General features: G+C 40.7%; 1 protein-coding gene across 2 annotated transcripts in view; it reads left to right on the top strand.

The window, feature by feature from the left end:
• Positions 1 to 13,234: 13,234 nt before the first annotated feature.
• The window catches only part of PCTP (phosphatidylcholine transfer protein), a 24,718-nt gene continuing 20,283 nt past the window's right edge, over positions 13,235 to 17,669 (top strand). The window contains exon 1 of one of the 2 annotated variants that reach the window (XM_082707720.1): positions 13,235 to 13,521. In XM_082707720.1, the coding sequence (XP_082563846.1) occupies positions 13,381 to 13,521 (141 nt within the window). In that variant the 5' untranslated portion in view covers positions 13,235 to 13,380. The remainder of the gene's footprint in view (positions 13,522 to 17,669) is intronic. The other variant, XM_082707721.1, reaches the window with a different exon arrangement.

The following is a 17,669-nucleotide window of genomic DNA, read 5'->3' as shown; positions in this document are numbered from 1 at the left end:
ATTATATGTCTGTGATCCTTTTGAAATTTTTTTGGATACATGAGTGAACAGGATATCAAAATAACCTTTAGGTTATGGAACCATAAAACCAGCTATACACCAGCTCTTCCACCTTACTTCCTTCTCTGACTCATCTGCGCCCTCTGCTGACTGAAGACCTATATTTCATTAGCAACTTTAACTGTTTGAACAAAGAGATCACAATTTTCCCCAGCCCACGCCTGGAAATCCTAACACACAAATTACCATTTCAGAGAATCATGGTGTCTTCTTTTTTTCCTTTTTAATAATACCAGGAAAGCTTACTCACAATGTAAAAACTAAATAGGGATAAATTTAAATAGAAAATAAAAAATCAAATGTGAAACTCTGCCTTCAGTAGTACTGTCAGCATTTGCTGTATCGTTATTCTATTTTCTCTATGTAAGATGTGTGTTATTTTTCTTACACAGATAGGGTTATGCTGTATATAATTTTTACAAACTTTCTTTTGATACTATTTATGGTAAACATCTTCCCATGTCAATAAAATGGACCATGAAGTGGCTACTTAGTGTGCCATTGCAAGGATGTCCCATAATACTTTTCTATACTTATAAAGTACATGTTCAGTCTGGTTTCAGCTTTTCTGATTGCTGTTTTTTTTTAAATTTTATTCTTATGCCCCATACTGTCCATAAAGATAGGTCAGAAGCTAAAGCAAAAATTGATGATACTTCATAATTAATATTAGGGACAAAAAAAAATGATACACCAGTACCAAGATCTCAGTATACTGTATTGTCAAATATTTCTACTGCCTGTTTCCATTTCCTGCACTTACCGCTTATTCTTTTCTACTAAATTGTATTAAAATATATTTATCATAGGCAAAGAGTGAACATTTTAGAAAGACTTGAAGTCTTTTTCTCAATAAGACTGAAGAAGATATTTCATCTCCAGAATGAGAGTTGACAGCATAAACAAGAAAAAATCAGAGGTCTGGAAAGACTGGGTGAAAATTAGAAATACATTTGCCAAAAAGAAAGAAAAAAAGAAATATATTTGCCATGTTCACTCCCAATGAAGGAATGAATATCCTCTGTCATACTGAGAAAAGTGCAATTAGTGAAGCTGAAGATAAACTTGAGAGTTTTTCCTCAAGACTCACAGGAAATAATAAATAATCGAAAATAATGAGAAAACAAGATAGGAAATAAGCCTGAAAGGTGTAGTTTGTGCAAAGTAGGAATTCCATAGCAGGAACTGGAACCACGAGAACACAAGCAAAAATAAAAGCAACAGAAGAAGAAGTTTTTGAGCTAAATAAATATTTGAGTTTGAAGTTTAAAAATGGTTCACTGAAAGTAAATGGAACATATTCCTAGGTATAACCAGGCAAAACTCTTGAACGTAAAAGACAAACTGAACTTTCCATAAGAACAGAGACTCTTATAAGAGTCTAAAATATGTATTTTAGAGAGAAATACAAGCCAATCCAATCCCCCAATACTAAAGGCCAATTGTCAATATTTATAGGACTTTGAGGATTAATCAAAATTAAAAGCTCAAGAATAGTGAAGGCATACTTTAAAATTTCCCCTTGTAAACTTTTTTGCAGGCCTCGAGTAAGGAAAACTAGCAAAAGCTTAGCTCTTAGTTGTGAAGCAGGGATGGAGGACTGGAACGCGGCCTGCTGGTTTGTCCTCCCTCCCATGACGGAACCAGAGGTATCTCCTCAGGTAGTTTGAAAACCACTGTTCCAATCCATTTAACAACATGAAATAGGAAAATAATTGGTATAGCTCTTGGAAAAGCTATGGTGAATTTATCATTTTTTTCCTCCCTGGCAATATGATTGTCTGTGTAGAAAACTGAGAACAACTTAAAAACGGAACTAACAAAAGAATTAGTATGGTGGTGAGTTTATACATATATATTCAAATATATGTATTCATCTATACACACACACATATATATGAAGATCAACAGAATATATACACATACAATTCATATAAATGTGTGTATATATTCTGATACTGAATATATGAATATCCCATAATAATGAATATCAGAAAGCAGAGCAACAGAATTCTTCTATTAATTCACTCAACAGATGTTTGTATACCGGCTGTGTGCTAATAACTGGGGACACAGTGGTGAGAGGGATGGACATGTGGAGCTTATGCTCTGGTGGGGGAGAAACATGCTCAGCTAATTACAGATCAAGATCAGTGCTAGAAATAAACTAGTATTTATTTGTTTACCTTTTATTGTTTTCCTCTTGCCCCCACTGGGATGCAGGTCCAATCACAGGTGGAAATCAATTTTTTTAAGAAAGAGGGGGCAGTGTGAGAGGAAGAGAGAGCATCTTAAGCAGGCTCCATGCCTAGCAGAGAGCCCAGCACGGGGCTCGATCTCAGGCCCCTAGGATCATGTGCTGAGCTGAAATCAAGAGTAAGACACTTAACTGACTGAGCCACCCAGGCGCCCCTGGAAATCAATTTTGTACAGGAGGCAAAAAAAAAAAAAAAAAAAAAAAAGCCAGAGGCTAAGATAGTACATAAAAGAGGCTGGAGAAGAAAACTACGGAGAATGGGAATAAGTGAGGAGTGTGGGGAGGGCGGCCGAGACTGAGAGAAGCTGAGGGAATATGTGGCCTGACCCCAGACACCAGGGAACTGGAGGGCTGGAAGGCAGAGCGGGGAGAACGGGGAAGATGGGATCAGGGCGCCCAGGAGGGTCTAGTCAGGTGGCACAGGATGCTGTAAGCTGGGGTAAGAACTCTGAAAGCTGTTTTTCGCAACGTGAAGCCTGTGGACGGTTGTCAGGGGAGGAGTGCCAGGAGCAGTGGACTCCGAATTGTATTACAGGTGCTCTCTGTCTCTCCATTGGGGGGCAGGTGACTTCTTACCACCTGGTTGGAAGGAGCTCCGGGCTGTCAGGGGAACAGTGATGGTGGCTTTGGCGAGGGTTGGCAGTGCCTATAGAAAGAAGTGAACAAACCTAAGCTATGTAGAAAGTATAAATAGGAAAAACTATTGACTAATTGTACACAAGGCTTGAAGGAAAGAAAGCAGTATCAGTGTGAGGTTTCCAGACTTCCAAACAAATCTGCTGGGCATGCCACCATAGGGAGATGGAGGCAAGGAGAGGTGACCCGAATGAATCCTTTGCGGGTGCAACTGGCCTCAGCTGGGTTGTCTGACTTCACGAAGAATTTAGTCTATATTCTGGGGGAAGACAGAGGCTTCTGACCCAGACTTGAGACCTGCCCACTGAGAGGGGACTCCAGGTGTGCAGAAAACAAAAGGCAGTGGTGTTTATGCTGATGAGTATCAGCGTGCAGTCTGGGGACCAGAGCCCAAGTGAAACCCTAAACTTTTGTCTGAAATGCCCTAGTGCTGAACTCTGATCCCCTGCAGTGACTAGTCAGCGCAGCGGAAGGGCTTGAGAAATACAATACTTCCAGTTCATCTCTGGAATCCCTTTATTGGAAGGAAGGTGGTTGATGACTTTATTCTGTGATCCCTTGCAGAATTCAAACACCTGGTTTTCTGAACTGTCAGTTTTAATCAAGCTCACATACAATATCTGTCCCAAAAGACAAAGCTATAAACTCACCTCTCTTAACACCTGATTTGTATATCTTATTTTCCTTATATTAGCAGGCTAAATGGACTAGGAACCTTCAGTCTGTGTGGGTCTGTGACCACATGGTTTGATTAACCAGATAACCAGGTGGTTATCCAAGGTATTATCTCTTTATGCCTTTGTTCTCTTATTCTAATTCTTCCTTATAAAATAAAAGTGCCACAGAAGACCCCTGAATAACCAAAACAATCTTGAAAAAGAAAAACAAAGCTGGAAGCATCACAGTTCCAGACTTCAGGCTATATTGCAAAGCTCTAGTCACAGATACAGTATGGTACTGGTTCCAAAAAGTAAAAGATAATATATTAGATAATATATAATACATACATAAAATAATTTCTCAAATTAATTGTTCATGTGTTCATGAGGATGGCAAGCTGAGGATGGGACTCTGCATCTTCTTTGTACCCTACAATTGCTGTTACAGGCATAAAAGCCTAAAAGCTTAGGGGCGCCTGGGTGGCTCAGTCAGTTAAGGATCTGCATTCAGCTCAGGTCAGGATCCCAGGGTCCTGGGATCTACTGAGTCCTGCATCTGACTCCTTGCTCGGCAGGGAGCCCACTTTTCCCTCTGCCTGCCCTTCTCCCTGCTTGTGCTCTCTCTCTGATAAATAATAAAATCTTTTTTTTTTTTTTAACTCATATTTAAGGAGGATTCAGATATTGCCTTTAATTTATTCTTTTATCTACTCATGTACTCACTTCTTTGATAAATATTTACTAATCAGTATTTATCAAAGAAGTGAGTACATGAGTACATAAATGAGAACAAATTAAAGGCAATATCTAAATCCTTTTCTGGTATTAAATGTTATAGTTTTATGGCTAGAATGGTTCATAAAAAGTCTTTTAAGAGTGGAAACTTTTACAGATATAATTGAATTAGCAGCTACTTTCAGTGTTTCATGTCTATAGATCCTGTGTTGGTAGTAGGTGACGCAGGTATGAGAAAGTAGGCTCTCAAACCCAACAGAAACAGCTCTCAGCCTAAACTCTGCCTTTGACCTACCCATGTGACAAGTTACTTCATTTCTTTAAACTTTATTTTATGTAAAGCCTAGTGATCATAATGGAACTGATTATAGAGGGGATATTGCAAGGATTAAAAGAAAACACTTAGCATAGTTTCTGGCTCATAATGAGTACTCAGCAGGATTAAGGTATTATTAAGTGACTTACAGGATGTTATTTTATAAGCTTTGGAGCCCAGAACAGCCTCATCATTCTTCTGCTTCTCACTGCCCTAGCAAGGCAAAACTCTTGATCATTTTAGTAGGAGCAGACATTCAAGCATACAAGTTAAATAGAAAAGAAGTAAACTGATTTGGACCACCCTCGAGACAGATTAAATTCAAGTCAGCTATAGAATGTATCAACAACTACTGAGAGAATACATTTCCGTAAGGTCCTCTTTCACATTACATAGTGCTTTCATTTGTATTATTTTTGTAATCCTCTCAGCAAATCCCCGAGACAGGTATTCTTTTATATCACTATTGAGAAAATAGGTTTAAAAAATTAAAGTGATCTGCCTGGTTCTTAAAGTGACTAGAACCCCAATCTTTTGATTGCAGAGCTAGCTTTTATGATCATGACTCTCTGTCTTGGGAATCCACAAACCAAATTCTTTCTATCCTGTGAAAAATACCCCTACGGAAAGTGAGAAGTTCTGATCTTTACCCATTTGTTTTATCCATGAGACCCTACAGTTCATTCTCTTCTCCGTTGCTTGATGACCAGCAGCTTTTACTAGTAAATTAGTCCCCCAATTAAACACACACACACACACACACACACACACACACAACAACAACAACAAAACTGATCAATCACAACAGGTAATCTGTATTTGTTCTCTGTGCAAAGTTAGGCATTTGTGAACCTTCATCACTCACTCATTCATTTTGCTAGGTATTCCAGAGTAGTGTTTTTCTTTTTCTTCTGCTATTTTTAATGAGAATATTAGTATTATATCTTTATTAGAATTATTTCTTTAATTTGTTTATATTACATGAGTCTCAAATATATAGAAAAGTGCAGAGAATAATATAACACTCATCAACCTACTACCCAGCACATACATTAATATCACACCTTACTCACACCATAATTTTTTAAAGAAATAAGAATGGTACAGCTACTTTTGACATTGACATGAATCCTTCCCATTCACTTGTGAAGTTTTCAGACTAAACGCTATGAATACAAAGTATCTTACTTCATACATCCTTCTGCAGCTTGCTTTTGCTTTCTTCATTTAAATGTGTTTTCAAGATTTATCCGTGATATACAAATAGGTTCCTTTTTTTATATCAAAAGTTATAAAATGAATATACCACAGTTTATTCTGTTTGTTGAATATTTTATGTTGTTTCCATTTTTTTTTTCCACTAGAACAATGTGTGTCTTCACACAGCATTAGTGGTTCTCTCAGGTACACTTTCTGAAGTGTGTGCCTTCCTGCGGGGCTAGGAAGTATGTGGATACTCAGTCTTAACAGGTCTTCCCAAGTCGTTTTTCAAACTACCATTTACATTTTATTATTTTTTAAAAAGATTTTAGTTATTTTTTTAAAAGATTTTATTTATTTATTTGACAGATAGAGATCACAAGTAGGCAGAGAGGCAGGCAGAGAGAGAGAAAGGAGGAAGCAGCCTCCCCGCTGAGCAGAGAGCCTGATGCGGGGCTCGATCCCCGGACCCTGAGACCATGACCTGAGCTGAGCTGAAGGCAGAGGCTTAACCCACTGAGCCACCCAGGTGCCCCAATATTTTAGTTATTTATTTAAGAGAGATGGAGAGAGGTAAGGGAGAGAGTGAGAGGGAGAAGCAGACTCCCCACTGAGCAGGGAGCCCTACCTGTGGGGATCGATCCCAGAACCCCGAGTTCGTGATCTGAGCCGAAGGCAGATGTTTAACCAATTGATCCACCCAGATATCCCCGCCATTTACATTTTAACCAGAACATTTTATGTCAGAGCTTTCATTTCCTTGTATATTACCAGCCTTCTACTATTTAAGTTTTGGACAATTTAATAGAAATGAAATGGTGTGATTCGTTTTGCATCTCCCCAGTTACTGTGGAAGTTAAACAATTTTCGATGTGTTTATATGCCGTTTGGTTTTTTCCCCCTATTCTTATTTTCAATTGCCTTATTTGGGTTTTGCTTATTTATTTATAGGAATTCCATTTATATAATCAATACTAATCCTTTGTTGTCTGTGTAACAAATGTCTTCTACTAAACTCTGTGTTGGGTTTTGATTTATTTATAGTGTATAGTTGAACAGGAGTTTTTGCTTTCTAATGTAGGTCAGTTAATTTTTTCTTTCATGGTTTGTGCTATTTTATGTTTTTAAGAAAAAAAATTTTTTTTTAAGATTTTATTTATTTATTTGTCAGAGAGAGAGCGAGCGAGAGCGAGCACAGGCAGACAAAGTGGAAGGCAGAGTCAGAGGGAGAAGCAGGCTCCCTGCGGAGCAAGGAGCCCGATGTGGGACTCGATCCCAGGACGCTGGCATCATGACCTGAGCCGAAGGCAGCTGCTTAACCAACTGAGCCACCCAGGCGTCCCCCAAAAAAAATTTTTTTAAGAGAGAGAGAGAAACAGAGAGGGTGAGGGGAAGGGGCAGAGAGAGAGAATCTTAATAAGGATCCATGCCCAGTGTGGAGCCCAATGTGGGGCTCAATCTTACACCTTGAGATCATGACCTGAGCCAAAATCAAGAGTCAGACACTTAACCAACTGAGCCACTCAGGAGTCCCAAGAAATCTTTTTTAACCCTTAAGTCATAAATGTTTACTTTTATATTGTCTTCTGAAAATTTCAACATTTTGCCTTATGCAATTAGTTCTTTGTACATCTGTAATTCACATTTATATGTGATATGATAATGGAATTTCATTTTTGTATAAGGATAGTCCATTATTCCAATATCATTTTTTCTTTACCATTTTTTGTGATTGAAGTATAGTTGACACACAATATTACATAAGTTTCCAGGGTACAATGTAGTGATTTGACAACTCTCTGCCTTATGCTCTGCCCACCACAAGTGTAGCTACCACTCACCCCCATACATGCCCCCAATACTATATTTTATATTGTCCATTTTCTCTCACATGCTAAGTTTCAGTATGCATATGGATTTTTTTTCCTAGGTGAAAAGCTCTTTCATTATTTATTTATTTTTCCTAGTCAGTATTATCATATTTTCTTTATATATCCTTATATCCAATAGGGCAGTTTTCTCCCCCCCCCCCACACCTTAAAATGTTGCTTTCCTACTTTTTTCAAATTGCTTGATTCCTGTACCTTTACTGTGAAGTTTAGGATTGGTGTGTTACATTCCTTGAACACTCTTAATGGATTTTTGTTTAAATTTCATTGGATTTACAGTTTAAATTGATAGAAATGGTCTTTTTAAAAAAACATTAAATGTTTGGGCATCTGGGTGGCTCAGTGGGTTAGAGCCTCTGCATTCAGTTCAGGTCAGGATCCCAGGGCCCTGGGTTTGAGCCCTGCATTGGGCTCTCTGTTCAGTGGGGAGCCTGCTTCCCACCCCACCCCTGCCTGCCTCTCTGCCTACTTGTGATTTCTGTCTGTCAAATAAATAAATAAAATCTTTAAAAAAAATTAAATATCCTAATCTATGAATAAGATATCACACAGGCGTAAGGACTGAAAACAAGAACCCTTCCTTAGGTGTTTTAAGCAGAAAGGAATTTGATGCAGAGGTTTAATTGCCAGCTAGGTTCCTAGAATAAGTATCTATTTGTTTTGTTCGTTTGGCTATCAAATATTTGGGGGCAGGGATTAGCTATTTTTTTCTTTTTTCTTTCTTTTGCTTTTGCATTGTCATCAGAGAATGATGTATTCTTTAGTGTTTGTTGAAAATATCCTCTGTGGGTTACAAGATCATCAATTTAATGAATATTTGATGAGAGTTTGCAAATAATGTTTTCTTGAACTTTGCCAATTTTTTGCCTGCTTAATCAGTAGATTTCCTAGAAAAGAGCCTTAAAATATTCCATTGTGAATGTGAATTTATATATAATTTTTATATAGGTAATATTTATGTATAATTTATATATAATTTTACATGCACATATGCACACACAATAATATACACACATTTGAATCATTTAACATTTTATTTCTTGGTAAGTCACTGATGGATATTTCACAATGTGTTTTATCAGTTCACTCACTGAAGGGCATCTGGCTTCCCCCCCCCCACCAGTTTCTGACTATTACAGATTAACACTCTATCAACATTTATATACTAGTCATTTTTGGACAATGCTATTTTTCTGTCCTCTTAGGTATATACCTAGGAATAGAATGGCTAAATTGTATGGTAGGTATATGTTTAACTTTTATTTACTTATTTTAAAATACCTATTTATTTATTTACTTTAAAGAGAGAGAAAGAGGGTGGAGGGAGAGGGAGAGAGAGAATCTCAAACACGCTCTCTGCTGAGTGTGGAGCCTGATGTGGGGCTCGATGCAGGGCTTGATCTCACCACCCTGAGATCAGGGCCTGAGCCGAAATCAAGAGTCAGATGCTTTAGCTGACTGAGCCACACAGGTGCCTGTAACTTTTAAAGAAACTGTCAGTTTACCAAAGTGCTTCTATCATTTCTGTTCTACCAGCAGTGTATGAGAGTTCTGTTTCTTCCACATTCTTGCCAATACATGCTTTGATCATAGGTGCATAGTCATATCTCATTGTGATTTTATTTTATTTTGTTAAAGTTTTTATTTGAATAATCTCTATATCCAATGTGGAGTTCGAACTCACAAGCAGGAGATCAAGAGTTTCATGCACCTCTGACTGAGCCAGCCAGGTGCCCCACATTTTCCATGTCTTTCTGTCTCCCTGTTGCTTTCTAGAGAATTGCCTCATTGCCACTTTCTTTTCCCTTTATTTCTCTTGAACAACCTCTCTTTTAAAGTTCTAATTTTAGGGGTGCCTGAGTGGCTCAGTCAGTTAAAGCCTCTGCCTTCAGCTCAGGTCATGATCTCAGGGTCCTGGGACGGAGCCCCGCATTGGGCTCTCTGCTCAGCAGGGAGCCTGCTTCCCCCTCTCTCTGCCTGCCTCTCTGCCTACTTGTGATCTCTCTCTGTCCAAATCAATCAATCAGTCAATCAATCAATCTTTAAAGTTCTAATTTTAGTGACTATTGTATTTTGCATTTGCGGATGTTTTTTTTTTTAAGTTAATTTATCTTTTTCTTAGTATTCCTTTTCTAGACCCTCTTTGCTTTATTTAGTTAGTTGTCAGCAATGCATATTGAAAGTTATTCAGGGGCGCGTGGTGGCTCAGTGGGTAAAGCCTCTGCCTTCGGCTCAGGTCATAATCTCAGGGTCCTGGAATCGAACCCTGTATCGCGCTCTCTGCTCAGCAGGGAGCCTCCTTCCCCCTCTCTCTGCCTGCTTCTCTGCCTACTCATGATCTCTCTCTGTCAAATAAATAAAATTAAAAAAAAAAAAAGGAAAGAAAGAAAGTTACTCATATTGGCCTGTTATCTGTAGTTCTTTGGTCTAATAGTCCTGTCTGCACATCTGCTAACTCTCTCATGTGGAGAGTTGTTCCCTCAGATCTTCATAACTCACTTATTATATAGGCATCTTCTGTGGGTGTTGTTTTCTTTCTTTTTTTTTTTTAAAGATTTATTTATTTATTTGACAGAGAGAGATTACAAGTAGGCAGAGAGAGGCAGGCAGAGAGAGAGAGAGGAGGAAGCAGGCTCCCTGCTGAGCAGAGAGCCCGATGCGGGACTCGATCCCAGGACCCTGAGATCATGACCTGAGCCGAAGGTAGCGGCTCAACCCACTGAGCCACCCAGGCGCCCTGTGGGTGTTGTTTTCTTCCAGGTAATTCCATATGTCCTAGTTGTGAAAGTGTCCCTGGCTCTGATTCCCACAGGATCCCAGGGGTTTCAATGGTCCTGAATCAGATTTGGTGTTAAATTTATCTCTTTGTGGTTCCCATACAGTACAGGTTACATGAATTTAGGTCCCATCTCTGGCATACACTTGGGGTTTAGTTTCTCCCACTTGTCTTTTTATTTCTTCCTGTTTATTTCTTCCTGTTTAAGGCTCCCACAGTGTACAGGCTGGGAACTTTCTGGTTTCCTGGGAGTGGAAGGGGCAGATCTTGAAGGATCCTGGTGTTATTTTGTATTTTCTTTTGAGAGAGCATGGGAGGAGAGGAGGGGCAGAGGGAGAGGGAGAGAGAGAATCTCAGGCAGACTCCATACCCTGAGCCTGCAGAGCCCAGGGTATGACAGATCATGGATCATGACCCAAGCAGAAACCAAGAGTTGGACTTAACCTGCTGAACCACCCAGGAGCCACAAGGGATTCAGGCTTTATGAAGGAGTCCCCTGCCAACCTCCCACCACTTATGGCCCAGTGCCATGTCTTCAGTCTTCAGTCCCTGGATGAGTATTAGAACCCCAGACCCAGCCCCTGGAGCCTCTGTCTTTTTGGAACTTAGGAAACTCCAAATACATTATTCCTCTCTTCTGAAGAGAATCCACTGAGATAGATGGGGAAGTCTGACAGTGGAAATGAGCATTTCACCTTTACTACAATAAAGCAGTTTATAGAACAGAGGCAACAAAGAATTACAACACTGCCTATAACCAAACTTGCCCTCCAGGCACAGGCAGCATGGGAAAGTCTCAGTTCTAGTAGCACACCTGCACTCTTGAGTTTACTGTATAACCTAGGACAGATGAGAATGCACATTTTCTACAGATGGAGAGGTACCAGAAAGGAGCAGACAGAAGGGCTTGATCCAGACATGCCTGGCAGTTCCTTTTTTCAAACTCATAAATCACCCCTCTTCTTATGAGAAGGATGGAGCCAATGAGTGAGTCCAAGAGTATTACTCTAAAGGAAGAAAGTTCCTTCACTGAGAAACAAGCCATGGGCATGTGGGGTGGGGGATAGCCAATCCCTTCTAAAGCTATCTAATGTGCTTGTGTCTCTGGCTTTCATTCTCTCTTTCCTTTCTGAAATCTGGTGTATATGCTTTATTTTCAGTTAAACTGTATATTTAAGACTATTTTTGATATATTTTGCCCAGAATTTCCATGTTTGAGGCCAGGAGCTTCAGCTGTCCTGTTGTTGGAAGTTCCTCTAGAGAATGTTTTCACAAAGGAAACAGGATGGTCTATTAAAATAGGGAAGTGCTAAAGGAGAACAGGCTGATTTAGACCTCTCTCCAAGTCTTTTCTAGACTTCGGAGGTTGCACCAAATAAAAGCTATTTGCTAATATGATTCTTTCCTTTATTAACTATAATAAACATGGATATAGAACTCAACATATCCAAATATATGTGTATTGACTTGCCGAGTCTAGTAGGTAAACACACTTTTAAACATGTTTGATGCATGCAATTTGAATTTCTGGTCTTACATCTCATATCTTGCACAGTGTCATTTACACTCTCGTGTTATTTTCATTAATCTGTTGTTATACAGTGATAAAGGTGCAGCTTCATCAAAGCACAACTTTATAGTGGGATTCCTTGAAGATATTTGAAAATAGTTCATAGCCAATGGGTTTTGATGAAATTGCTCTATTCAAGCAATTGCATTTTAGTTTTAATACTAAGGAGCAGTTTATATAAAGGAGAACTTAAAAGGCATTCTAAAAACACTAGGAAAGTATGTCTCTCATCTCTTGTGCATGCAGTCTAGGAAAATACCACATCCTTCCTCCCATCCTCATAAAACAAAACAGAACCAGCACTGAATTGAATAAAAGAGTAACTTATCTGTACTGACACAACTGATCTTATTTCTCTTCTTGGAAATTGGCATGAACATAGTTTGTACTCAATTTCAAGTCTGTACGTTTAGAAGGAGAAACATTTCAATATAGTAATGTAAAATAAGTGCAGTTTTTTAATTGAAATTTACTTACTTTGATAGGCATTGCCCAAACATGGGCAAACATGTTCTGGGTTTATGTTATAGTGTCACCTCCTCAATTCTCACTGGTTGCACAGTTCTTACCCCATTTTATGGATTAGGAAACATGAGTTTTCAGAATTTATTGGCACCCATGTGGTGTTATATTTAAACTACCTACTTTATCCAAAGCCAAATGCAGTGCGCTGGTAGGACATATAGTAATACCCCAAAGTCTGAGGGAACAAAAAGATCTTTGAGCATTCAGTTTTAGCATCTGATCCTTGAATAGCACTCATGCTAGCATCTAGCATGCTTGAGATTTTCAAGCATATCTGCTCTGTCCTTCTCACCTCCCGAGTGTACCCATCGCCTCAGAGGCTTTCCCTACCTTCTGCAGAGAAGATAAAGGAGGGACACCCAAGCAGGTTTGGAGGGTATGGGGGTGGGGAGGAGTATGAGATGGGCTACGGAGAGGTTTCTGAAGTGACATTAGTTTCTTTCATTTCCCTTCTGTCGAGAGGCCTCCTCACTTCCCCAGCCCCTCTGTCCTCCCGCACGATCGAGTCCAATATTTTTCCGATTTTACTTCCCTTCCATCCTTGCAGTCTCCTGCTCGGCCCCGCCCGCCTCTCTGAGCCCGCCCCTCCGTGACCACGCCTCCCCCTAGGCTCCTCCTTCCCCGTAGTCCTGCTAGCTCCCCGTCATGCCTCTGTTCCCTGCCAATCACGCTGGACCACTCTCTCGGCCCGCCCTGAACGCACACCCCAGAGGTCAGTGGCCTCGGCGGCTGGCGGACAACCCGGGGCGGTGGAAAGATGGAGTCTGCGTTTGGAGGCTTCTCCGAGGAGCAGTTCCAGAAGGCCTGTGACGAGCTCCAGCAGTTCGGGCGGGTTGGGAATGACTGGGAGCTGCTGATGGAGCACGAAGGTTTCAAAATCTACAGGCGGCTGGACGAGGTAGCATCTGGCCCGCTGGAGGAGCCTGGGCTGTCGCTCGCCAGGGGCACGCTTCCCGGGGGAGTGTGGGGTTCCGGCCGCGGAAGTCAGGACCTGAATTGGCCACGCGGAGCTGGGAGGAGCGAACACAGGGGGCAGTGCCTGCAGCTGACTGCCCCCTGCCGCTGGGAGGGCATCCAATTCAACCTCAGGTCTGAGGGCCCGAGCACTGCATTTGGCTTTGGATCAAGTAGGGGGAGTGGTCCTCTGGAAGTTAAGCGGGGAGTTAAAACGTGGGTTTCCTGAGTCTTGGCCCCATGCACTTTCCTGCAAGGGACGTAGGTACCCCTTCCGGGTGGGTGCCACTGGTGTGTGTGTGTGGGGGGGGGAGCCTTAGGGTTTGCATATAGGAGGCAAGGAGACTGGGCTTCTCGGAGACTGGGTGGGTGTGCAGGATGATAGTGTGAGTGCCGAGCAGCGTGCCTGGGAAGGAAGCTACTGTCATCTCCCATTTTAGTGGCTTGTTTCTGTTCACGGCTGCCGCATCTTTGCAAGATGCACTTAATACATTCGTCTGAAGCTTTAAGAGAAAGATTAATTTAAAGGGCAGGAGGAATGGAGTTGGTTATTAAGCAAGTCGTCAGGTGCTCCCAGAGGCCTTTGAAACCAGGTAGCTAGCTTTGAAGCTAGGTAGCAAGCTATCCAGGTGGAAAGATTGCAGTGCACCTGAGATCTGTTATCAGTTACCCTGTGACAGCAGCTGCATGACGCATGGGTTAAAAAGTCACCTTTAGGCAGGGTAAGTGAAATCAAGGCTTCCTGGCAGAGAAGTAAGGAGGCATTCTGAGTGTGTGTGTAGCAGAGCCACAGGGTGTACAAGATGAACAAGCTCACAGCCCAGAGCAGGCAGAATTAATTACTGAGTGTAATTTCAGTCGTTGGCTTGGTGCAAAAATGGACATCCTTTCAGACAAAATCCTTTATTCTTCTATTTCATTTTCCTTACCAGCCACATTCAGGCATTTGCCAGGTTTTGTCAATGTGACTGCTCAGACATTCTGGTAACTGGCCCACTTCCCTTCCCTCTTCTTTTCTTTGTGGCTGCCGCTTCGGATGCTACCTCTCACTTAAAATTGCCGTGACCTCTTCAACTAGCTTCCTGGCCTTCCACCTCTCTGATCCCTCCCCTCCTACATGTTACAGTCTGCTCAAGCACCGGAAGGACACCCCGGGGTCTTAACCACTCTGCTTTCAGTGGCACTGTTGGTTGCAGAATTAATGCTAAAACTATCTAGTGTAATAGCTCACACACTGCAGGCTTTCTTATGTTCCAGGAAGTGTTTAAGTGCTTTATAGGTATTGACCTACTCTCCACGTCAGTCTTTTTTTTTTTTTTTTAAATTTTTAATTTTATTTAAATTCAAGTTAGTTAATTTGAATATACTGTAGTATTGGTTTCAGGAGTACCATTTAGTAATTTATTTCTCACATGCAACACGCAGTGCTCATCCTAGTAAGTAACCTCCATCACCCATGTAGCCTATCCTCCTACTTACCTCCCCTCCAGCAGCCCCAGTCTCTTAACGACAGACTCTCTTATGGTTTGCCACCCTCTCTGTTTTTATTTTTCCTTGCCCTTCCCTTTGTTCATCTCTTTTGTTTCTTAAATTCTACATGAATGAAATCACGATATTTGTCTTTCTCGAACTTATTTCACTTAGCATAATACACTCTAGTTCCATTCATATTGTTGCAAAGGGCAAGATTTCATTCTTTTTTTTTTTTTCTTACTGCAAAGAAAATTTATTTTACATATTGCTAGCCATGAATTTTTGTCGTTGGTTCACATAAATCTGCCTAGTGCCACTATCTAAGTGGCAGGACCATTTTATGTCCACACTTGTATTTACAAAGAGAATTTTGATGACTTACATAAATGCAACTCTGAGTGGGTTTAACAATGGAGATGCAATCTAACATCCATAATGACAGCAATGTAGGAGAGACGTGGGTTTTTTTAAATATAATTTTTAAATGTTTTTATAAACACATAATGTATTATTAACCCCAGGGGTACAGGTCTGTGAATCGCCTGGTTTACATACTTCACAGCACTCACCATAGCACATACCCTCCCCAATGTCCATAATCCCACCACCCTCTCCCTCCCCCCCAGCAACCCTCAATTTGTTTTGTGAGATTAAGAGTCTCTTATGGTTTGTCTCCCTCCCGATCCCATCTTGTTTCATTTATTCTTCTCAAACCCACCAAACCCCCCACATTGCATCTCCACTTCCTCATATCAGGGAGATCATGTGATAGTTGTCTTTCTCTAATTGACTTATTTCGCTCAGCATAATACCCTCTAGTTCCATCCATGTCAGAGAGACGTGTTTCTAATTACCTTTCATTTGCGTGACCTTACTTAAAATATAAATTGAGATTTAGAAGTTCGTAGTCTCCTAAGAGATTTTTAAAAGCGCTTATAGAAAGAGTTAGTGAGATTTTTAAAAAAGCATCTTCCATGTCCACATCCTGTTGTAATTTCTGCACCATTTTTTATTCCAGGTGCTTTTCTTTGCCTGCAGGAGGGTCCCGGATAAGATGAGTGTTTTGCTTGACTTCTTTGATGTCCTGAACTTTCTCTAATTCTTTATTTTTCTTTAATCCATTCATTATAAATTTAGCTTGGCACTTCTGTTTGATCTCTTCAGCTCTCTTCATTGCAACAATAGTTTTATTCCACAGCTCTCACTGGTATTTGACAGGTTCATTTCTATGTTTTTCAAATTGAAATAAATTATCCACCGTAAGCTCTTTACCAGCTGCTGTACGGAATGCTTTAGTCCACCTGAACTTGCGAGGATTCTGCTTCTTTTTAAAGTTTTTATGACACTTGGATTTACAGAATCTGAACACCTTGCAGTCGTTGTGAACAAACATCATGCCGTGACTGGAGTACATAGGGCCTGAAGAGAAATGACACCTCTCCAAGATTTCATTCTTTTTGGTGGCAGAGTAATAGTTCTTTGTGTATATTTACCACATCTTCTTTGTCCATTCATCAGTCCATGGACATTTGGGCTCTTTCCATATTTTGGCTATGTTGATAATGCGGCCATAGACGTTGGGCTGCATGTGCCTCTTCCAGTCAGCACTTTGTATCCTGTATGAATAGATACCTAGTAGCCTCACGTCATCCTTAATATAAGATACTGTAATTATCACCTTTTTTACCTATATGAAAAGGACTATGTGGAGAGGTTGATTGCTGAGGGTTTGAATTGGAATCAGAGCTCAGCGGTCCACTTCCATACCTGTCCTATAAATAGGCTCCTTTCTGCTCTCCCTCTCTGAAAGAAGGCAAATGCTGCCATGTAGGCTATATAGGTCTTTCTCACCTTATGATGGGTTTACATCCTGATAAACCCACCATAAGTTGAAAATACCTTAAGTCAAAAATGCATTTGAGGGGCACCTGGGTGGCTCAATGGGTTGAAGCCTCTGCCTTCGGCTCAGGTCATGATCACAGGGTCCTGGGATCGAGCCCCACATCGGGCTCTCTGCTCAGCAGAGAGCCTGCTGACTCCTCTATTTCTCTCTGCCTGCCTCTCTGCCTACTTGTGGTCTCTGTCTGTCAAATAAATAAATAAAATCTTTAAAAAAATGCATCTGATACACTTCCCCTACTAAACATCATAGCTTAGCCTAGCTGATCCTCACTGTGCTCAGAATGCTTTCATTAACCTACAGTTGGGCTAAAACATCTAACACAAAACCTGTTTTATACTGAAGGGTTGAGTATCATGTAATTTATTGAATAGTGTACTGAAAGTGAGAAACAATGATCGTATGGGTACAGAACAGTTATATCAGTTGTCGACCCTGTGGCTCACAGCCCCTGCTCAGCAACAGGAGAAGGTACTGTACCACGTATCACTAGCCCTGGGAAAGATCAAAATTCCAAACTCAAAGTACAGTTTCTACTGAATTCATATTGCTTTTGTGATTTTGTAAAGTTGGAAAAATGGTAAACTGTACTGTCAGAAATTGTTGACTGTACTGAACTAGTTTGGTTCCAACTTACATTTCTAGCTTTTTGTCCCTGACTCATCTGCACATCCCTTGTCCTCTAGCCAGCCCAGACCACTCTACTCTTTACCCCTCCA

Source organism: Mustela nivalis (assembly GCF_964662115.1).
Source record: "Mustela nivalis genome assembly, chromosome: 17".
Lineage (NCBI taxonomy): Eukaryota > Metazoa > Chordata > Mammalia > Carnivora > Mustelidae > Mustela > Mustela nivalis.
The sequence above is the reverse complement of the archived record's forward strand: the minus strand, read 5'-3'. Positions and strand labels throughout refer to the sequence as shown.